We start from the raw sequence: 23714 nt of genomic DNA, 5'->3' as shown, positions 1-23714 counted from the left end.
TTTCTTATTAATGAGTCTTCTGTTATTTGAAGGGGTTGGTGGTGTGGTCTAGGCTTCTATTGATCACAGTGTTGCTGTGGTACATCAGCCTTGTAACAGTACGGATTCTGGAATTTGGATAATGGAACTCATTCCCAGAACCCTATTGCTATCTGTAGATGAAGAATTTTTAAATGCCATTATGCCCAGGAATACGATCCCATACAGACAGCTTACATTAGTGGCAGTCTGAACTGTGCTTTCTGACCGTATGTGTTACGGGTTGCAGCACCTATAAGATGGTAGTACGGGAACTCCTACGTCAACGGAGATGATCAGACACCTTCCTTCCCTTGCTTTTCCTTCCTGCATTTGTAATGTCTCAGCAGCGTGTGACAATCTGAGCCATCCTGCTTCCCATGTGACTGTGGCAGACGTCCAGGAGGACCCGTTACTGTCGCACAGCTATTCTTTACTTCTGCGACTGCATCTCAGTGGGATACTTAACGCCGGGGCCCTAATTGCACTGCTCATTACTTGATTTCGGCACATTTAAAAGCATCATAGATAAATATATTGTACTGCTAATCAAGTGATTAAATTAGCCAGAGGCACGTGTTTTCAGTGGCGCCTAGACTGTCTGGTATGGCTGTACAGATCCAAAGATCTCCTTCTAATTTGTAAAAAGCTAACGAATGTGCAAGACAGGTGGGCAGAGACAAGGACCCCAAATGTCCTTGACTGATTGATATCTATCACTCAGTCGTAGACAGTAACACGGAGATTAAAGGCTTGTGTCTGATTGTGTTTGTCACTCATCTGAATGATTGTTATTTAAATGTAGATTTTTGCGTTTTTTTTTTATTTAAACAAGGTAACAGAAGTAGAGAAAGTGCCAAAGTGTTCCATGTGAAAGTATCTTCCATGACATGCCTTTTATTATTTGTATGAGTGGGGCCTAAGCTGTGCCACAGCAGTCACAGCACCTTCCAATGCGATCAGATGCATTTAGGAATGTTTTACTGAACTAAAGATAAACATTCATAATCCTTGAAACCAGATAAGCTATGAGTACTGTGGTATTACCTATGTAAATTCAATCACGGTATGAAGTTTGTTGGCACAGGACTACAAAACCCTATGATGTCAGAGTTTGACGTTTTATAGGAATCCTGCTTGTCATGTAGAATAAATGTTTCCTTGATCTTGGCAAACAAAATATTCACTTGGAAACGTCCAAGTTCCACAGAGGATTCGGTGAGAAGTCAATTGAAACTGAAACAAAAGATTATGTATAGTGTGAATAAGGCTTATGAAATATTGGATAAATTCTACACACTCCTTTCTGTCTTTACTCAGTTACTTAATCTAATCCTGTAAAAATATTCTGTGTTAATCTTTGTGCTCTTGGAGTATGTTAGGCACATGCAAAATTGGTTTCAAAGAAGTCAAACAGAAAATAGGATAAATGGTAATGGAAAATACAGCTGAACATCATGGAGCAACAGCTTCTTTTTGCTGGAAGCTCAGACTGTTTCTTAGTGGGAAGACAAGTCGAGGGTGACGAAGACCAGGACAGCAAATGTTTACTATTGACATTATGTACTTATAGGCATATTCAGCCCAAATGCCAAAAACAATTTGTCTTGCCAGAGACTTTGAAATCCAGCACTGAATGACTTTTTATATTCTCCAGAGTCATAAATTCCTGAGACACAAATGTTTGACACTAAGAAGTAGCCAGATGAGCTACTAAAATAAATGTTCTGGTTTTACAGGAACTCTATAAGCCTGAGCAAGTTTTAAAAATGATAGAAATAGACATCTCACTGCAGAAATTATGCTGAGGCACTTGTATGGGTTTTAGTGGATCATTTTTGTTAATGTGTAGTAATCACTTGCTAAACCCCAACCAAACTGTTACACTCCTGCCTGCTTAGCGGTCCCACACGCAGAAGGTTTCAATGTGGTGGAATGACCTCCTCCTCTCACTCAGAACTGCTAAATCTCACTGTACATTTATTCATGTAGCTGATGCTTTTCTCCAAAGCAACTTACAAAGTTTACATACACACGCACACACTGTCCGAACCGCTTGTCCCATACAGGGTCGCAGGGAGCCGGAGCCTAACCCGGCAACACAGGGCGGAGAGGACACACCCAGGACGGGACACCAGTCTGTCACAAGGCACCCCAAGCAGGACTCGAACCCCAAACCCACCAGAGTGCAGGATCCGGTCCAACTCACTGCGCCCCCCCTTACGAAGTTTAGCTACTTACAATTATTTACCCATTTTAACAGCTGGATAACTTGACTGGTGCAATTTAGAGTAGTCCTAAGTACCTTGCTCAAGGCTACTACAGCCAAAGGTGGGAATCAAATCTGCAACCTTGGGGTCCAAAGGCAGCAGCGCTACCCATTGCACTACTAGATGTCCCATGCTTAAGAATGCTCTCAAAACTCACCTCTTTCAAATTGATGTCCTAAGTGCTTGCTAAATGTCTATGTGTTCATTACGTTTAATGATTCTTAATAACTATTTATTTAATAATGGAAAATCCTACATGTAACTACTTGTGTAATGTACAGTAACGTTCAAAAGTTTGGAGTCGCCCGGAAATGTTAATGTTTTTGAAAGAATTTATACCTTTTTTTAAATCAAGCTACTATTCAATTGATCTAAAAATACAGCCAAGCGATCATTACGAATGTTGCAGATGGCTGTTATTGCTTAATGCATCACATTGTCAAGAAACTGAAGATTTCATATAACTGTGTCCACCACTTTCTTGAGAGAAGAAGGCAAACTGAATCTAACCAGGATAGAAAAAGAAGCGGAAGGCCTAGATGCACAACTGCACGAGTGGATAAGTACATCAGAGTCTGTAGTTTGAGAAACAGATGCCTTACAGCTCCTCAGTTGGCTGCTTCCGTAAATAGTACATGTCAAATACCAGTGTCATCTGCAACAGTGAAAAGACGACTCCGGGATGCTGGCCTTAGAGGAGGAGTTTCAAAGCAAAAACCATATCTGAAACCAGCAAATAAAAAGGTTAAAATGGGCAACAGAACACAGACACTAGATGCTGGTTCTCTGGAAAAGAGTTTTGTGGACAGAAGAGTCTAAGTTTGAGTTGTTTGGATCAAGGAGGAGACCAAATGTGAATTGTAGAGCAAATGAAGAGATGCTGGAGGAGTGTTTCATGTTTTCTGTTAAGCATGGCTAAGGAAATGTAATACTGTTGGATTGTTTTGGTCCTTAAGAGGTGGGAGATCTACACAAAGTCAAGGAATAAAGATCCAGAAAGGTTACCACTCTGTTTTAGGTTAACGTTTTGCCATCTTCTGTAATCAGCAGTTGATGGGTGCAAATTTCATCATGCAGCAGGACAACAATCCAAAGCCTACTTGTAAACTATGCAAAACCTATTTGGTGAAGTAGCAGGAAGCAGGAGTACTGTTTCTGATGGACTGGCTGGCAGAATGGAAGATACTTTGATGAATGTAAAGTTTGATGCGTACAGGTGGTCCTTGACTTATGATGGGGTTAGGTTCTGCGAAACCCATCGTAAGTCGAAAATACATTTAATACACCTAACCTACCAAACATCATAGCCTAGCATACGTGCGATGGCCATTAGGGGCTTGCCATCTTCATGTTGGGCAATTATCTTGAGTTTCTCCTCAAGAGTAATTGCCCTCCTCTTCCTCTTCCCACCAGTTGCAGGAGACACAGATGAGTATTTCTGTAACATCATAGATTGTGCACAAAACACAACGTAGATACAGGAGGGTATCTGTATAGCGACCGTGTGGCAAACTGGGCGATGCGGATCGCTGCCGCTGTCCAGCATCGCAAGAGGGTATAGCATCGCATATCGCTTGCATGGGAGAAAATCTAAATTCAAAGTACGGGTTCTACCGAATGTCTATCGCCAGCTCATCGTCGAATAGTCGTAAGTCGAACCATCGTAAGTCGAGGAGCATCTGTACAACAATTATATGAAATAATACTAATGTCATGACATTGTCAGTATGTTGACTGTCCTTTCATATCAATTTAATGCTCCCTTGGTGAATAAAAGTAACAATTTCAATCAAAAACATTCAAATTTCCGGGTGATTCCAAACTTCAGAACGCTAGTGTATACTGGTTCATACAGTGGAATGTGACAAATTGACTGCCCTCTACAATCATGTATCTGCATTCAAATCTCTCCTTCTGTTGATGTGACACACTTTTTGTATTGTTCTCTGAGATGTATGTCGCTTTGGAGAAAAGCATCTGCTGAATGAGTAAATGTATATGTAAAAGTAAATATTTTTTTGTATAGTCTTTTTTCCCCAAGAGTTTCCTGGCAGTATTTGTTGTCTTACACAGATGTACCAAAAGGATTTTCCTTGTGAATGCAAATATTCAAATATCTGGTGAATTGTGCTGGAGCAGATGTTGGCAGCTCTGGCTCTAATCCAAAAAATTAAATAAGAGCTAAATTCGAGAGAAAGCCAGAATTCCCTGTGGCTCTTGGGGAACAGAGGTGTCGACCACAGAGCTGGAGTGCAAATCTTTCATATAATTTTGTCATCGTGTAAATGTCACAAAATTAAATAATATATATATATATATTTTTTTTAAAACTGGCAGATCTTACCGTTGAATGTGAGTAACTGAATAGCAGTGAGTACTTGTGCACAGGGAACAAATAAAAATGTTGTTCACACATGGTCGGTCAGGAAATGAGTACTTTAACATGTGGCAGGCTGGTCAAAGAGCCACTCCTGGTAGCAGGGGAGCCAGAGACAGCGCTCGACATTGAAGAATAACTCATCTGTCTGGAAATAACATCTCAGCCCGAGCTGTGTTTTACCACAATGTGCGCAACTGGTCCATCTACATTTTTTTTCCTGCAGTTTGCGGTCACCTGCGGTCGCCTGTGGTTATACTTTCACAGGTGATGTCAGTTCTGTGAAACAAACATCAATATCAATTATTTTCTCGCTCCCCTGGACAGAGCAGGTTAGCGTGAGTGATAGGAGAGCAAGACCAGAGGGAGAGCCTGCATGATCTTCACTCCTCCTGGGATTTCTACCCCCCCGCCCCCCAAACAAAGATATGAATTTCAGAGGAATTGATCACTGTGAACTGACCCTACAATCTCTGTGTGTGTGTGCCCTGCTCAGCTCTGGTATGTCATAACTTGCTTTACACTCTGGGCGCCCTAGTACCTGACTGGACAGCAGGTTTCTGAAGCCGAATATGTGCAGGAATATGACAACATGCTGTCAAGAAAACTATTACATGCGCACAGCGGGAAGCATAGTGGCTAGAGCTGCTTTCGGAAAGACCCAGTTTCAAATCTCAGCTCCTGCCGCAGTACCCTCAAGCAAAATAACTTTCCCTGAGTAGATAAAATAAAATTTACACAGCTGTATACATGGGTAAATCATGGTAAATAGCTTAACATTATAAACCATTTTGAAGAAAAGCTGTTATCATAATGGTTAGCATTGCTGCCTTTGGGCTCGAAGATGACAGGTTCGGCTCCCACCTCCAGCTGTAATACGCTTGACCAAGGTACTTACACTCAATTGCTCCCGTAAATTTACCATTGCATAAAATGGGTAAAGAATTGTAAGCAGCTTGACATTGTGAGCTGCTTTGGAAAAAAGTGTCAGCTAATGAGTAAATGCGGTTAACATGGAATGTTTAATTGGAGCAGTTGGCATAGCGGTTAGAGCCTCCACCTTACACTATGAGGACCCACGTTTGAATCCCACCTGCTGCTGTTGGACACTTACCATGAATTTGTACAGTAAAAGTTACCCAGCTGTATAATAGGTAAATCAGCGTAAGCGGCTCAACACTGTGAGTAACTTCGGAGAAAAGTGTCAGATAAATGGACGTGAACGTGAAAAGAAATGCGTACATGCCAGTGGCACAGAATGGACCACAGATGCATGTGATGGAGTCTAAACGCAGACATGTGTCGCTTAACGATGGGGATGCGTTCTGAGAAATGCATTGTTATGCGATTTCGTTGTTGTGCGAATATCACAGAGTGCAGTTATACAAACCTAGATGGTATAGCCTCGGTCACAGGGTGTATTTATACAAAACTAGATGGTATAGCCTCAATCACAGGGTGTATTTATACAAACCTAGATGATATAGCCTGGATCATAGGGTGTACTTATACAAACCTAGATAGTATAGCCTTGGTCACAGGGTGTATTTATACACACGTAGATGGTATAGCCTCGATCATAGAGTGTACTTATACAAACCTAGATGGTATAGCCTACTACACACTTAGGCTATGTGGTATACCCTATTACTCAAGCTGTATTGTTGTTTTACAGCAAACTTTTTTTATAAGTAGAAAGAGTGCACTGTAAAATAACAATAAAAAGTACAGTATAGTAAATACATAAAGCAGTAACATAGGTTTTTATTATTATCAAGTATTATGTACTATACATAATGTATGTGATATACTTTTATATGACTGGCAGTGCAGTAGATTTGTTTACAGCAGCACCACCACGAACACATAACACGTCGCGCTACGATGTTACTACGTCGCTAGTCGATAAAAATTTTTCAGCTCTATTATAATATTATGGGATCACCGTCGTAAGTGCGGGCAGTCGTTAAGCGAAACGCCGTTAAGCGGTGCATGACTGTAGTGTCAAAGAAAAAAATGACAAATCACTGAAAACGGTAAGTAGGCGATAAGAAAAAATTGTGGCGTACAAGGAGTGACACCAAGGCGGCTGGGTGTTCTGTGAAGCGCGGGATGGATTCCAGGGCAAAGCAGCCCAGTCTCAGTGCTGAAAGGTGAATAGAGTACAGTGCAGGAGAGGATGCTGGGAAATGGGGGTTTGTGTGCACGATCCTCATGCAAGCACTGCCATTGCCATCCATTGCTGGTGTTCCAACACTAAGAGGTGACCCCCATCAGGTGGGGGGCCTTTTGTATTAGCAACTTAATTCTACAGCCGCCATTCGCGTTTGCACCCAGGTATGCTTTCGCGGGGCGTTCGGACGCAGCTTTAGGCCAGACTTGCTGAGGAATGATAAGTGCGCCCCATGGAACGTTCATATTTCCTTTTCTTGTTGCTGTAGGCGGGACTCCCATAAGTCCCGGTAATTTACAAAGGCATTTTGGAACGGGTTGCCCCCCCGTCGAGCGTGTGTGTTTCTTCCCTTTTGTTATCCAGACGTGTCTGATAAGCGCAGAGGAATGAGGGTCTCGGGAATGCTGGTGCCTATGTGAGCTGTGGGGTCGCCTCCTTTTCACTTTGTCCACCGATTCGAACTGGTGTTCCCACACAATTTCCACACCACCGTTTTTTGCGGGATTTTTTTGAGGACATAAACAAACTGCGCCGAAGTTCCCGAAACTGTGCGTTTGCAGGCCGCGTGCTCTTATAACCTGGCTGCGTTTCTGGGTCGAAAAACCGTGTTTGTCGGTTGCGGTCGGCTCCGTGCCGCTTCGTCGATCGACGTCACAGTAAATTTCAGCAATGTCTGACATTTTGGTGGCAAACAGCTGCTGTTTTCGCTCGGGAGGAACACAAAAGATGAAGTCCTTTGTCGGAGATGTATTGGAATATAAGAAAATAATCCTGTGAATTTTCCAGAAAGAAAAATACGGTGACAGGCAGTGAGGTATTAGAACCCTTTTTATCTTCGCCCTTAACAGCATCAGTTCTGCTTTTGATATACTTATACGCACACACACACAATGTCTACAACTGCTTTTCCCGAACGGGGTCACGGTGAACCGGAGTCTAACCCGGCAACGCAGGGTGCAGGGCTGAGGGGGGAGGGGACACACCCTAGATGGGACGCCAGTCTACTGCAAGGCACCCCAATCAAGACTCGAGCCCCAGTCCCACCACAGAGTAGACCCCGGCCAAACCTACTGCGCCACCGCACCCCCCCTTAATGTACTTAGCAAATAGAAATTAAATTATTTCTTCCCAGGTTTTTGTTATTTTTCACAGTTGTTCATTATTTTACTTTGAAATTTTACCAAATATTATTAAATATAATAGTATTCGTCTATCCATAACACAGTGTAATAGGAATTTTCTTATGCCAAATTTTTTTTTCCATCTTCCATTCAGTTTGTTAGATTGAACATACTTTTAGCATTAGTTCATACTATATGTCAGTTTTTAGGGAAAAAAAAAAAAAAAAACTTCTTACACCTTCTTGAAATTAACAAATTTTTTGGCAAATTTTGCCACAGTGTTCCAAGGACTGAATATTCCAGTGCCTTTTTGGATCTGATGCTTTATAGAATGTTTTGGTACTTTCTACAATGTTCTGGTGCCTTCTAGAATCTTCCAATGGCTGTAAAGTACGAACTAAAACTGACACTCTAGAAAAACTTGATATTTTTGAAATCAATAAACTAATCATAATCAACGCAAACATCGACATAACTAAGGACTTTGAAAAATTTTGTTGCCTTGTGTAATCGGTAACAGCTTGTTCCATGAAGGGTCGTAGCAGTCGAGAACTTATTCTGGAAGCATAGGGCATGAAGCAGGTACACCCTGAAAACCATGTTAGTTCTTCCCAGGACACTCTTTATCTGTCTCTCTCTCTCTCTCTCTCTCTCTCTCTCTCTCTCTCACACACACACACACACTCACTCACTCACACACACACACACACACACACACACACACACACACACACGCACAGAATCTATAGGCAACTAGAGTGGTGAATCCACTTGAAATGCATCTCTTTGGCTGTGGGAAGAAACCAGAGCATCTCGAGGAAACCCATGCAAACATGGAAAGAAAATAGACAGAACATTCAAACTGCTCATAGACTGAGCCAGAACCAGTTCCACATCCGAAGCTACCCACTGCACCTCTGTGCCACCCAAGTAAAAATTTAAGTAATACAATTCTAAGTTACTAAGAGCAAAACCTACTTCTGGAATGTTCGTCCCATATCCCACTGCACAGTTTTATTTTTCTGTAGCTTTTTTTTCCTAGGCTTTTGTATATACTCTACATACAGTATGTCACAAACATTACCTTTAGCCTTGTAAATTTCACATCCCTCTAATGAGGACTTGTGCAAGGCTTAAGCTCTGCTGCACGTAGATATAAACAACACTGTAACAGCTGCTCTCATTATGTGACTTCTTACATTTAGTACACAGTGCAGATGTAAGTCCAGCTGTGGAAAAATATCATATCATATGTATATTGTGTCTCTAATAACAACAAGGTCTTATTGTTAATTTCAGCTGCTCGGAATATCTGCCTCCCCATTATCACTGGGAAACGTATAAAAGTGAAAACCTCAAATAGAACATCAACCAAGATCATGAAAATTTTGTACCACGATTATTCAGAGTTTTCTGACAGATTATAATTCTGCATCATGTGAAAGCTCTGGTAATTGTAGCAAGTAAAAACTGGAAAGGATTGTGTCCAAAGCTGCAAAAACGATATGCTGTGACTTCCCTTCCACCCCATCTTTCCAGTTAAGCCACACATCTACAGACACCTCTAAGATCATTTCAGACCGCTGGCACCCGGTCTATAATCTATTACAGCTCCTCCCCTTCTCAAAGCTCCTCAAATCGTTCGCCTTACGACCTGTGTTCACTTTCACCTGCTTTAAGAGCACTAAACTCCTTCCACCTGAATACTCAGACTGTTGAGAAACCACTTTTCATATCACGCTTTGTGCATATTTAAATCTTATATCTATATGTATGTATCTTATGGGTAGTGCTTATGCTTTGTACTTAAAGGCTCCAGGTTCGAGTCCCACCTCCGGCTGTATACCCTTGGTTGAGGTACTTACTCTGAACTGATACAGTAAAAATTATCTAACAGTAAACATGAGTTAGTAATTAATTTGTCACTTTAAAGAAAAGCCTCGCCTAAATGCATAAATAAGCGATTATATTAAGCTGTATCCTCTCGCTGCGTTTATACTGTATGTTGCACACATGCTGTATTTGGAATGTCAGTGTCAGAGAATTCTTACTGCTTTAGTGAAGGCTTATCTAAAAAAAAAAAAAAAAAAAAACAGAGCGGTAATAATTAACTTGCATTTTCTTTGTTGCAGCACCGGATAATGGACCTGGCTTGAACACGGGAGGGTGAATGAAGACCACTGCACACCAGCAGTGAGATTTTTTTTCACTTCCCAGCTTTTTGTGATTGCAGTCCAACCGCCGATGACAGGACCACAGAGGACCAGGTTCCATGACTGAGCGTGGGTGACAGTAGCTGAGGGGACCCCGCTTTGTATGTTGGTGTCTTGCAACCGGAGCCTTTCTCACGGAGCATGTGGTTGGCACAGAAGAGAAGCCGCCTGCTGGCGCACCTCCGGGGCTGGCGCCCGGCCAAGGCGGGCCGAGGTGTCGTCGCCGCCACCCTCTGGGTGCTGAGCTTCTTCTGGCCCCTTGCGATGGTTGGCGGCCAGAGCTACCACCCCACAGTCAACACGCAGTTTGGCAAGCTGAGGGGAGTGCGGGTCCCGCTCCCCAGTGAGATCCTGGGGCCGGTAGACCAGTACCTGGGGGTCCCGTACGCTGCTTCCCCGGTGGGCGAGAAACGCTTCATGCCCCCTGAACCCCCCTCCTCCTGGTCAGGGATCAAGAATGCCACCCACTTTGCTCCAGTCTGCCCACAGAACATTCACAATGCTGTGCCCGAGATCATGATGCCGATATGGTTCACCTTTAACCTGGATATAGTCGCCACGTACATACAAGACCAAAACGAGGATTGCTTGTATTTAAACATCTATGTTCCAACTGAGGATGGTGAGTGTGTCGGGTACACCAGATAAACCAATGACCTCTCTTCTTATACGACTTCTGCGTCACCTTGGTATCGTGTTTGGAGCATGAAACGTCGTCTCGTGCATGCTATGTCTGTGGCCACCTTGTCCGTCTCTCATGCTGACTTGATCTACTCATGACGTCTTTTCATCACCTGTTCCCTTTCCATGCCGCTGTTATGGGTTCCTCTTTTGTGTTATTAACGAAGAAAAAAGAAAAGAAAACAAAAAAAAAAAACTAATTAGCCAAATGCAAAAAATGAAACATTAAAAGACCAAGAGAACATGGGAGGAAAATCAGGAATGAAATAGATTGGAACTGACTGCCTTGGTGCATCTTCTTTGTACTGTCTTGATTATTCGGGGGGGGGTTATAATTAGCCTGCTTAGTTAGAAAAGGCTGTTATGTAGGGTTGGTGAAATATTCTGTCTGGTACACGGGAGGCCTGTGGCATCAATCTACACAATGTAAGACCCCTTACTGTCTTTTAGACTCAAGAAGAGCTGCAGAGCGTGACCTGCTAGCTGCACAATGCAACACATATGTTAAAAAAAAAAAAAAAAAAAAAAAAAAATAGCATCCAGCTACATTTTCAGTCGAAATTACTTACTTTTTAATTTAATAAATAATTGCCTTATCTGTCTTTCTTCTTGCGGTGTCTGTAAGTTACCAATACCATTAAAGTTCTTCGTATGGGTAGAGCGCCTTTCTAGGGGCCGTTTTATGAAAGGCAGAGCGGCATGAAAGTCGCACGGCGCAAGATCTCGCGTCGGCAGCCGTGGCAGCGTTCATGGTGCGTTTCACTGAAAAAAAAAAAAAACGGCAGATGAAAACATTCCGCGTCTCGAGAAACACTCTGAAGGAAAATCATTCCCAGCGCCAGCTACCCGTAGCGAAACACATGTACGTGACGGAATCGTAAGTTACAGTTTGAGTTACCAGGAATAAATACCGTAAGTAAATAAATAAGTGTGCAGAGGCTGTGCCCAAATTTAGTGTGTTAACTGTGCAGCCTACTAATCCCAGATCTGAGATGAAAAGATGTTGGATTTTTCTCAGACTGCCATTTCCCATCACGCAGTACACGTGCATAAAAGGCACGAAGTGAAGCCTCTCTGTGTGGGAAGCAAATCAGTCAGAAGTGCTTTATCCTTGCCTATCCCAGTGGCTTCGCGTGCCACTGCAACTGTCACTTCTACTGATATAATACACATAACAATTCTTTATGCGTTTTGATTTTGTGCCTTAAGTAAACCATGAAGGCCTACTCCGGGACTTGGATTGCCTGTTATCTCAGAGTTTCTCGGTACGCTTCTTAAAATGAACATTGCACGCAGTCAAAGATAATCTATCGGGTAGACGAGGATAAAAATGCGCGCTGTATGTCCGAGCGGGTTCGGCGGTCCAGGTGTAAAGTCGCGGGAGCCGATTTGACCGACTGAGATCAAAGACCTTTAATAGGTCATGCCTGTGACTGAGGATCCCTCAGTAAGACCTTGTACATGTACATTTATAGAGCTTCCAATATAACGTACCATTGAACCTCCAGTGACTGAAAAACACTCGTAATTTTATTCTTAAAAGATGCTAATGCATCCATGTACCTATATGTATGTATCTGCTCACCATGACCTTAAAAAGGTGCTCTACATTCTCATTTTATGGTGGAAAAATGCTCCACTCGTACTATATAATGACAAACATGCCTCAAGGAAATATATTTGACGGGGGACACATATGATCATTCCGGAAATTTGGTAGCATTCAAAACCGACATTATAAATAATCACAACACGAAAAATAATTTCAGTCGGAGGAAAATGTGTGCTTTATTATGTACGCACGCACTACACTGTAGTGTTAAATCAGTGCTTCATGTTAGAGCGGCTGGTTATAATCCAATTTCGACACGGTTGTAATGGGTCTTATATAGACGTGCATGTGGAGACAGGCTTCTTGTGTGCCAGGAAGCAGTGCATTCCCCTTCTTTATCACCATTGTTTCAGAATATTTCTGCAACCAACACCTTTGTCACTCTCTTGGTAGGTATTTTGTTGTTCTCGTTGTTGATGACCTGGGTGGGAGTTTTTTTGGGGGGCAAGGGGTGGCGGTGGGTAAAAGGGCTTCGGTTTAGCTGTTGCATGCCTCCTCCTCTCTTTTTTGGAGTCTCCTGTTATTTTGTAGTCTTTTATTCATTTTACAGTCAAAAGAATATCGAAGGAATGTGCCAGAAAACCCAACAAGAAAATATGTAGAAAAGGAGGTATGTAAGCAAGCCAGCATGGAGCGAAACAGAGAGGAGAGCGACTGGTACGTCCTCTCAAAAAGCCGACAAGATAACACCATCGATCAACTCTGAAACAAAAGTGCTAAATGGGATGAACGGAGCCTTACAGTTCAGATGAATTGTTTGTCGTTTGTACGTGTCTCACTGTGTGCGTGTGTGTGTGTGTGCGTGTGTGCGTGCGTCAGAGCCAAAGAATGCGTGTCTGAGAAACAGTCTGTCCTGATGTTCAGTGTCAAGCTTGATATTTAATTTACTGATACTGATGCTCAACTTCATATCAGGTCTGTTGCAGTTTCTTTAAGAAAGTGTGGCAACGAACTGTATTTTACTGACTCTCCTGGTGAGTGTGTCACTGTATTTTCCGTCTTTACAGTACAAAGTACCAATTTAAAAGCAAATGGCTCTGCCGAAAAGCTTCTTTTCGAGACCCCGCTGGGGCACTCTGTTTTATTCTTGTAAGAACCATTTATGCATGCTTATATGTACATGCATTATTGTTGTAGCCTCAATGCTGCAGGCTGAATCTAATTACTATGTGGCAAAATTTTGGCTGGGCAAATCAAGGAAATCTGCTCATTTCTGAACACATTCACAGCAGCTTGCATCTAAACATAGCGCACCATATTTTGATGCAAATAAATAAAATATATGATATTGTGAGAGTGTAGTTATAAATAAGCTCTATCCACAGTATTCCTGGCCTTATGCCCCACGTGTCCTGAGACAGACTCCCCCACAGCACTGAGGCTCTTACATGTTTTTAGTAAGTATAGGCACTAAGACCTACTCTGTGTATACACTGCATACCTTTATATTTCAGTAGTACATGTAGCGTCCCATTTGCGAATATGTGACTTATGACAGCCCATTCTTTCGACAGCCATCCCATTAACCTTATTATATTGCTTTCAAGTCATCCGGGTTAACGTGTAACGGCGACGCTCCATCTGCTGTGCAATCGCGTCGACTGGCCGCACTGCGCGGTTTGCGTGTCTATCAGCGATTATGTTTTATGCACACAAAATTTGTTTTATGTACAGAACATTTTTCCGATTCCATCCAAGATACCTTTTTTTTTTTTTTGGCAGGCAAGTGAAAACCTGAATATCCTGATGGTGCAGAAAAAAGTAAAAGAAAGCATCTTTAGAAATGGCAGTGAAAATAATAATGCATTGTGAAAATACAATATTCTGCTGTATTTATATTAAAATTTCGTGTTGGTATTTACGTGAATAATATTTGAAGTTAGTGAAAAATATAAGAAAGCCGTGTTATACAATGTAGCATTCATGCATGATAATTGTTTATAAATCCCTATGATTTATATAATACAGTGTGAGGGGATTTGCGGTTTACAACAAAGTCGACTTACGGCAAGGCTGTCTAAATGTAATCCCATCGTAAGCCAAGGGCTACCTGTACTGGCAATCAGCATTACTTATTTGGGGACTTTACGTGAGTTTATAAATCAAAAGGTGTCCTAACCATAGTCTGTACATATAGTCATTATTTCCCAGAATTTGTGTATTAATGAATATAGTCAAGTGACACGAAAGCCATTATCAAGAAAGGATTAGAGATTAATAAACAAACGATTTCTCGAGATTATGTTATCGTGAAGGCGTTCCATCCTTGCAGTCTTTGGAAGTGGTATTTACTTCTGATATGGAGTGTTCCCGCGATGCTGGAGATGTGTCGTCGGCTGACATCAGTGCTTTTACTGCTGGGAGCTGAACCGCGACGGGTTTCCTTGGCCCACCTCCCCGCGCCCACAATCCTCCACGGGCCCCTCGAAAAATCCCCTCACAAACCGCTGTAACAGCTAAGCCTTTACGGCGGCGCCTGATACATACCCGCAGACGCAAATTGTTGACAGGCACCGAATCAGCTACAACGCATTGTGTATTCTCTTTGCAGATGCTGCTGCTTTTTGCGTAGTTCCGCCCCTAAATACAGCCGGATGTTTGCTGAAGCAATTCTGTGAGAAAGCAGCCACGCTCCTTTGGCACCGCCTGAGACTCCAGCCGGTACCGTTTTGTCACAGCTGTAGCTGCCTAACTGCTTCGCAGCCTGCCGGACCAGTACTAAGACTGCTTCGTGGTTGTGTCTCCAGTCATCAAGTTCCTTTGCGGATGCACTGAATAGCAAGCACGCCCAAAGCATTCGTTTAGGTGACACTTTACTCCAAAGCGACTTATAATGTTAGTCTATTTACCCATTTACACAGTTGGGTAATGTTCTTGAAGCAATTTTAGGGTAAGTAGAGCCAGAGGTGTGGAATCAAACCTGCGGGTCCCAATCCAACAGCTCTGATCACTACACTACCAGCCGACCTAATAAGTCGTGTTCAGCGCACTTCTGGGCTTGGGGAACGTACAAAAGGCAAGTTGGTGACGGTCATTAAAACACACTCTACACGTAATGCAACTAATATTGTATATTTTCCTTGAATGCCACGTACAGTGAGTGAGTTAAATTATGAATGCACCAGCAGCGTAATCCCACTCCCTCTCTGCTCAGCCCCGAGGATACCTCTGGGACATAATCAGCAGAACTGTTACGAGACCCTGCGGATGTTTACTCGACTCAGAACATAATCCCCATGCGAACGTATTTACAGGGAGGAGACGTGTACCTTTCACGCGAGGTAAAATATTCAGCAGAGATTAAAACTGCAACACTTGACTCGACGTTTGCACCTCTTGTATTTATGGAGAGGCCGTAACAAGCGAGGCTCCCAAACTTCTGTCTTCACCGTACGCGACGTCACATGATACGATACATTACAATCCGATACGATCCAATACAATTCGATACGATACGATGCAATATTTTCCGATACTTTGCGATACGACTGAGCTTCATTGTAAGGTTGCTGAATTTCATTTTGCATCACGACAGCTCTATTCATCAAAGACAATGACATACTACATGTGAAGGGCAAAACAGACAAATAAACACAACGTCTACAAACGAACATGCAATGTCATACCAATAACACGCAGCACAAAACCTCACATTGTGCCCAATGCACTGGCCACAACATTGCACACGCAGACTGTAGCCCACAGAATCTCGCACAGTTATTTCCATAGTATTATTTCCAATATTACAGAGGCCAACTATTAGTTAGTGTTCACTGAGCTAACAGATAGGCCTACATCAGTGTAACCAAGGAATTGTTGCGGCTAAGATATTATTTTTGTTTGCGGGGAAGCAGCGTTAAATTGCTCTCCAGAGAGCGGCTGGGGTCCGCTGAAGTGGGGAAGGATCCTCTGACAGTTTGGGCTGTTTTCCTTTAGGACTTGAAAGTAACCGTTAAAGATGTCCATGAGAGAGCCTGTGGTGGAGCCAAGAAGAGTAAACTATATTTTTTTAGAGGAATCAGACCACAGTGGTGTTGTTGCGGAAAGTGGTCCCAGCCCCCCGCCGTCCTCTAGGGTGGTGGTCTTCGCCTTTTGGGTTTTGTGAAGCAATTTGTTGCAAGACAGACGGGCCCTCGAGGCAGCGCTTGCTGCCTTTGACTCAGCTCCAGCCGCAGATCGGGCAACGAGCGAAAGTTCTCCCTCAAATGTTAACGGTATTTCAGCGATGCTTTTCCCTTACTTAAATAATGAATTTATAATGAGGCTAATGCTTGTTTACCATGCATGCTCTATGAACTTTAAAAGTTTATTGAAATGTGGTTTTGTCTTTGAGCCTTTTTGGGCGAGTGACCTTACTCTTTTATTTTGAAGTGCAGTAATGATAATTACTCTTCTCTCCATTGCTGAATTGCTCACAGTAATTCCATGGAGCCCAAGAGCCTTTGTAAGAACAAAAATGCATTATTTACCTGAGCCTGCATTTTAAATGGAAATATTCATAATGTAACTGCGCTGCTGTGATCCTGTTTGCCAAAATTCAGCATCGCTGGTTTTTCAGGTGCTAATTAGATTTTTTTTTAGCACTGAAACTGAAAAAGGAAGGAGGATATTATTATCATAATTAATTTTTCAATGCGAAAAAACACTGCTCCCCATGATGTTACAGAGCACAGTGCTACACATGCTGAAAATGTTTATTATGACTAGCCCGCGATGACCCGAGCACACTTCCATTCACATTTTCCAATTTCGCTAAAATCTGGCTTTAAAAATGTATTTCTGAAATCATCCTGCCAACAACTACTCCCTTTGACTTTCCTTTGTGTCAACTTATGGTAAACCTTTGTCAAGATCCCCGCATGGTGAATGTGAAGTCCTTGGATGTGGTCCCCAGAGGATGAGTTAATTCTCTATCTGGGTCAGGTGCTGGAAGAGTAGGCCGACACTTTTTCCCTCTATCGTGATTACATGCCGTTTATTAGCCGTATCGAGTCCAGCGTTATTTTTCCAAAGACGAGCAGTTCCATGTATTCAAACGTTGGTTTTGTCCGTGTTTCATTCAATTATAAATGTGCAGCAGCACTGAACAAAAGTTGACAGTGATAAGACTTCTGAAAAATGAGCAGTAGAACCCTTATTTAGACCAGTGTTTTAATGAGCCTTCCCACCACACTTTGTTTTGCTAACAAGTCAGACAGCATGTCGTTGGCAAGTCACTTGGGTACGCCTGCTTTCACCAGCTTCGGAGATCACTGATGTCAGAACCGTCCAACACTTCCACTTCTTCTAAATTATATTATTGTTTAGTGATTCTTGATCTTCTTTGATTTTTTTTTTTTTTTTTTTTTCTCAAAGTACAAATAAGAGTAATATAAAAGTAGCCAGTTTGCATGTTTTCCCTGTGTCTGTGTGGGTGCTCCAGTTTCCTCCCGCAGTCCAAAAACCTGCAGTTCAAATGGACTGGTAACTCTAAATTGCTCTTATCGTGTGAATTTGGAAGTGATTGTGTGTTTTGTGTGTGTTTGTGGCTACACTGCAATGGACTGGCATCCTGTCCAAGGTGTAGCCCCCCCTCAGTCTTGTACCCCCCCGCAGCCTTGCATCCGATACATCCAGAATCCAGTTTACTATGACCCTGATAAACACAAGTGGTTATTGAAATTTACATTTATTTATTTAGCAGATGCTTTTCTCCAAAGCAACTTACAATGGATACTATGTAGTGTTATCAGCCCTCACACCTTATTCACCACGGTGACTTCCACTGCTAGATACACTACTTACAATGAGCCACTCATCCATACATTAGTGGAACACACTCTCTCTGTCACATATACACTATGGGGGAATCTGAACAGCATGTCTTTGGACTCTGGGAGGAAACCTATGCAGACACAGGGAGAACATGAAAACTCCACGCAGTGAGTGGGGATCGAACCCACATTCACTTGCACCACCCAGGCGCTGTGAGACAGCAGCGCTACCTGCTGTGCCACTGTGCTGAAATTGGACGGATGGATAAAAGTAGCCAGTGGTAGACGACTTTTCCAACTGGACAATTTATATTTATATTTCTGCTTCTGATCACTCTTGATAGATTTTCTACTTGACACATTTGTCCGAAAATGCCCTTTGGATAGATTTTTTTCTTTTTTTTTTTTTTAGAAATTGTAATGGCTCTAAAGGGGGTGCGGTGGCACAGTGGGTTGGACCGCAGTCCTGCTCTCCGGTGGGTCTGGGGTTCAAGTCCCGCTTGGGGTGCCTTGCGGCGGACTGGCGTCCCGTCCTGGGTGTGTCCCCTTCCCCCTCCGGCCTTACGCCCTGTGTTGCCGGGTAGGCTCCGGTTCCCCGTGACCCCGTAAGGGACAAGCGGTTCTGAAAATGTGTGTGTGTGTGTGTAATGGCTCTCTTTGTTACTTGAAACTTACAGTCAGTTCATCAATAACTATAGCCCTGTAAACTGTATTGCTGCTGAAATCTGCCTAGCTGTTCCTTTATGTGGAACAATTTAAAGAGCACCCAAAATAAAAGATAATTTTTTTTATCTTTCATTATAATAGAATCTGACTTCTACAATGGAAGCCTTTTACTTATGTTTTTACTTAACCAAATGGTCATGCTTCCCCTAATATTTGTTGATACGGTCATCCTCTGGGGACTGTGTTCGTTGGATGTTTTAAACTGGAAAGAGCTGTTTGAGCAGGATGAAAGAAATACACAGTCATTCCTTAATGGGCATTTCTTTTTTAAATAGCAGATAGGAGATTCTCACGTTCTTTGTACAGACTTGAATTGAGGAACGGAACCATGCAGTTTTATTATAAAACATATACAGACACCCCTCTACTTATGTAAATAAGACTGATGTAAACCCGGATTTACGTAAAAAATTCCCAATATACATATTATTTATGGATAGTGCTTTTATTTACGCAAAACATCTTAAATACGTTAAGTGCAAGTCGACGTAGCCGGACAAGGCAAGAAGCTGCATCTTCCCAGTTCCCATGTGTTTTGAGCCGTGAATGCATCTCCTCTCAATAGCGTAGTGCTTTTTTCGCATATTTTTTACCCATTTCATCGTTCACAATGCCTGGTGGTAACCGTGCACTTGAAGGAAAACAAGAAGCGTCTTCTAAGCATTCAGCAATAGATTTGGAGATGGAATTGAAAATAGTAAGGAGGTATGAAGGTGGACAAAGATTATCGCCTATAGCACGGGAACCAGGTTTAGCGTATCGACTATAAACACGATAGTGAAGGATGCTGAACGAATAAAGGAGCACGTGAAAGGAACAGCTAGCATGAAAACAACAATAATAACAAAGAAACGTCAAGATGCAATAACTGAGGTGGAAAAATTATTAATGTTGTTATGTTGAATGGTGGGGGAGAAGGGGGAATCTGACATAGGGAAATTCTGACTTACGTAAAGGGTTGAAGAACAACCTATTTGCATAAGTTGAGAGGTGACTGTACACAGAAAAACATAAGATCACAGAATTAAGGAAACCAGTATATTTCCAGTAGAGTCACAAAATTAACTGGCCAATGTCAAAGGAGAAAGAAAGCTATGCCTAATTAGCATACATTTTCTAGTTTTTTACTAATTTTGTACCGCCTTAATCATCTGAATTCTCCATTCAGATCTGCAGGGAAGTCTTTAAAACTAAGCAGCTTGGTTGATAGCACTCATAAATGATATTTAAAGCAGAAGCTTATCCATTGTACTCAAGTTGTACTTTCCCTTTTTTTCAGCAGGACACAGCATAGATTCCAGAATTTTGGTTAATATTTTTTCATTTTAAAAGCTCAAAAATCTGCTGAAAAATTGAGTTGTTCTGATTTAATTTTAATCACCCTTTTTGAGAGAGAGAAAGAAAGTTAGCCTTTGTGGAAGATAGGCTCCTGTTTTAGATCCATTCTGTGTCTGGCCATCTTCTATTTTCCTGATGGCCATTTTGTGGCGGCCGAGCAGGCTACGCGCACTGAGCCTGAGGCTGAAGCTCTGTTGACACCACATGAAGGATTTTTTTGCTCTTCCCTGTTTATTTCTACCTGAGCAGCGCCTGGTTTGGCTGGCCCCGAGTTTCTCATAAAGAACTGATCTTCAAGGACTACAGAATGGGGAGAAGGCACACAAAAAAAAAAATCTCCAGATCAATGAAGACAAGCACGATTCATTAGAATTCAAGCATGACTATCTGGAGAGTAGATGGGCGCATATAAATTCCCTATCAAAAGGTTTTTGTGTAGGGACCTAACACATGGTAATGATAGTAGACGTTATAGAAGTAGAGATGGCGGTAGAGATTTCAGTGTGTTATGTATCAGAGGATGGTTGAAATGTGTTGCACATAAAATATAATAATTACATACTATTCTTTTCCTTGCACTGCATAGTAGTTCACTGTTCTTCCCCAAACAAGTGAAATATCATGTGCAGTTCCAAATTTCTTTTGTGGCCAAATACGTATCCTCAGATGACATATTCTTTGATATAGATATTACCTAGTCATTCACTAATCTCGTAACTACCCTAATAGGGTAGTTATTCATTTAAGTGAAACACAGTTCTAATAGGCCTTTTAAACTGGAACTTTTTTACAGGCAAAAAGAAAAAAAAATCAAATATTTAATCAGTAAGAAAAAAACATCTTAAAGATCTCACCCCAGATGTGTAAGCTGTAACATTTAGGTGCTCGTCAGTTTCTTTTGAGATGCAAAATACTATTATTATTAAGGCCTTTCCAACCAGAATCACTGATGGATATATGTTTAGGATTTCAATATCTGGCCACAGCTAAATCTTTTTAGAGTTCTAGTTATCCTTCTATCCATGACCTCAAAACATGCCATGCAAGCTTTAATTCTTTCAAACGCACTGTCTGCGCTTCTAAACTAAAAGGAGTTGTGATAAATTTATAATGATGTAACTGAATTCAACTCCCCATGGAAAAAGCATAGAATCTTGTTTAAACACATGAATTCCACTGGTGTATTTAATTATAGAGCAGCAACTACTTATTGTTTATATGATAATTATATTACATTGAATTTATCCTTTTATTTTTAATTGGCATTTATAGTAATTTATGAGCTTATGGTGTCACAAAATATTCTATAAATTAGCATAAAAGTGTAGTGAATTACACATATTGTGTCTTACTTAGAGTAAATCTCTAGGCAATGGGTAGCTAATGAGTGCAGAACTGGACTCTTGACATAGAGTTTGCAGATTCATTCTAGTGCTGGGAGAAGCCTTGCTGTTGTAACCTTAACAAAGGATTCTAACCTGAATTGCTTCATTACCAATCCAACTCTTATTTGTTTGTTTATTTGTTTGTTACAGTCCAGAGCTTTTGAAAGTAGATCTTTTGCCTAAAGATTTGGTTAAACTGGTGCACCACTGTAATGGATGGAGAGAGTAAGAATGAATTCTCAATTTTCCACTACAGTAAATTGAAGTTTATTAGCAACCATAATCCTTAATGATACATACTATAATGCTTCCGTGTTCTATTACATAAAATGTAGATAGTTATTTAAGAGCAAGGGGGTGCGGTGGCGCAGTGGGTTGGACCACAGTCCTGCTGTCCAGTGGGTCTGGGGTTTGAGTCCCGCTTGGGGTGCCTTGCGATGGACTGGCGTCCCGTCCTGGGTGTGTCCCCTCCCCCTCCGGCCTTACGCCCTGTGTTGCCGGGTAGGCTCCGGTTCCCCGTGACCCCGTATGGGACAAGCGGTTCTGGAGATGTGCGTGTGTGTGTGTGTATTTAAGAGCAACATTTTCACAGACAAATTCTTCTTGGATTCTATTTTTAGTTTTTTCCACATCTGAAGTTTGTCAGTTTCTCAGAAAACATGCTTTTGATGGGAAACTTTGGTATTATGAACATTCTATTCTATTTATCTGAACGTTCCACTGATTCCAGATTCAGAACCTTTTTTTTTTTTTTCAGCCAGTCACCTTCATTCTTTTTTACTGGAAGCCAACACCACAGAGTAGTTACATCTCACATATTGTTTGTGTCACATCCATCTTAACAAGTGTGGTAGGAAAATACAGGTTTGCCTTGTATAACTTATGCTTCTTTTTTGCAAATTTGGAGTCACAGGCAAATGGAATTTGTACTCAAATTGCTGAAGGAAATAGAATCCTCCCCACACTGGGTATGACTTCTCCTGTGCGTGTCTGATGCCAGATATTCATGTACCCACTGGCAAGCATCTCCGAAAAATCACATGACTCTCTAAATAGTAATGAGCCCTTAAGCAAAAAGTTTTAAAGAAAGTGCTTAAAGTGAATAAGGCAAAGGAAAGGCTTACATAAAACTTGCAGTGTTTAAACACATAGGATTCTCTTGAAAGCCAATATCATCACTGGTGACTTTCAACAGACTTTTTACTGTTATTGTAAATTACACACACACATCATCTGAAACTGCTTGTCCCATACAGGGTCATAGGGAGCTGGAGCCTAACCCAGTGGCACAGGGTGAAGGGCGGGAGGGGGAGGGGACACACCCATAACAGGACACCAGTCCATCGCAAGGCACCCCAAGCAGGACTCAAACCCCAGACCCACCAGAAAGCAGGACCCAGTCCAACCCACTGTGCCACTGGGCGCCCCCTGTTTCAGACTCTACTTTATGAAAAGCTCAGCAGAGATGCTATGAACATTACGATAGATTTTGGTTATGTAAGGTGGTTATATAGTGATACAACAACAACAACAACAGCAATAATAATAATAATAATAATAATAATTATTATTATTTATTATTATTGTTATTATTATTATTATTATTATTATTATTATTATTATTATAGGGTGCAAGGCAGGATATTGGTTTATGGGACACACCAGAGGATACTCACAATGGGTAATTTCAAGTCACCAGTTCATCTGAAAAACATGTCCTCAGGCTCTTGGAGGAAGTCCTCGTAACTTGCTGAAAACCTTTGTGCACATGTGTAAATGTTCCCTGCACGTAGGCTGTGCCAGATTCGAACCCATGTTTGAATCCACAGCCCAACAACTGTAAGATATCTGCTGTGACATCATGCTGCCCAAGATCAACAGAAGAAAACCACAATGTAAAAAAACAAAATAACTGTAAGAGAATCACGGGAGAGAAAGGGAGTAAAAGAGTACACAAATGTGCTGTGTATACGTGATTTTGAACATTTACATTACATTACATTTGCATTTATTCATTTAGCTGATGCTTTTTCTCCAAAGCGACTTA

At 41.7% G+C, this 23714-nt stretch overlaps 1 protein-coding gene across 2 annotated transcripts in view; it reads left to right on the top strand.

Moving 5' to 3' along the window:
• Nucleotides 1-23714, top strand: part of nlgn3a (neuroligin 3a) — a 199834-nt gene that overhangs the window by 47102 nt on the left and 129018 nt on the right. Inside the window, exons 1-2 of one of the 2 annotated variants that reach the window (XM_029257602.1) lie at nucleotides 10272-10794; nucleotides 13016-13075. In XM_029257602.1, the coding sequence (XP_029113435.1) occupies nucleotides 10314-10794; nucleotides 13016-13075 (541 nt within the window). In that variant the 5' untranslated portion in view covers nucleotides 10272-10313. Of the gene's footprint in view, nucleotides 1-10091; nucleotides 10795-13015; nucleotides 13076-23714 lie in introns of those variants that run through there. The other variant, XM_018737481.2, reaches the window with a different exon arrangement.

The sequence above is a fragment of the Scleropages formosus genome, chromosome 13, assembly GCF_900964775.1.
Source record: "Scleropages formosus chromosome 13, fSclFor1.1, whole genome shotgun sequence".
NCBI classification, from domain to species: domain Eukaryota; kingdom Metazoa; phylum Chordata; class Actinopteri; order Osteoglossiformes; family Osteoglossidae; genus Scleropages; species Scleropages formosus.
Note: the sequence above shows the minus strand (reverse complement) of the source record. Positions and strands in the feature narration are given on the sequence as shown.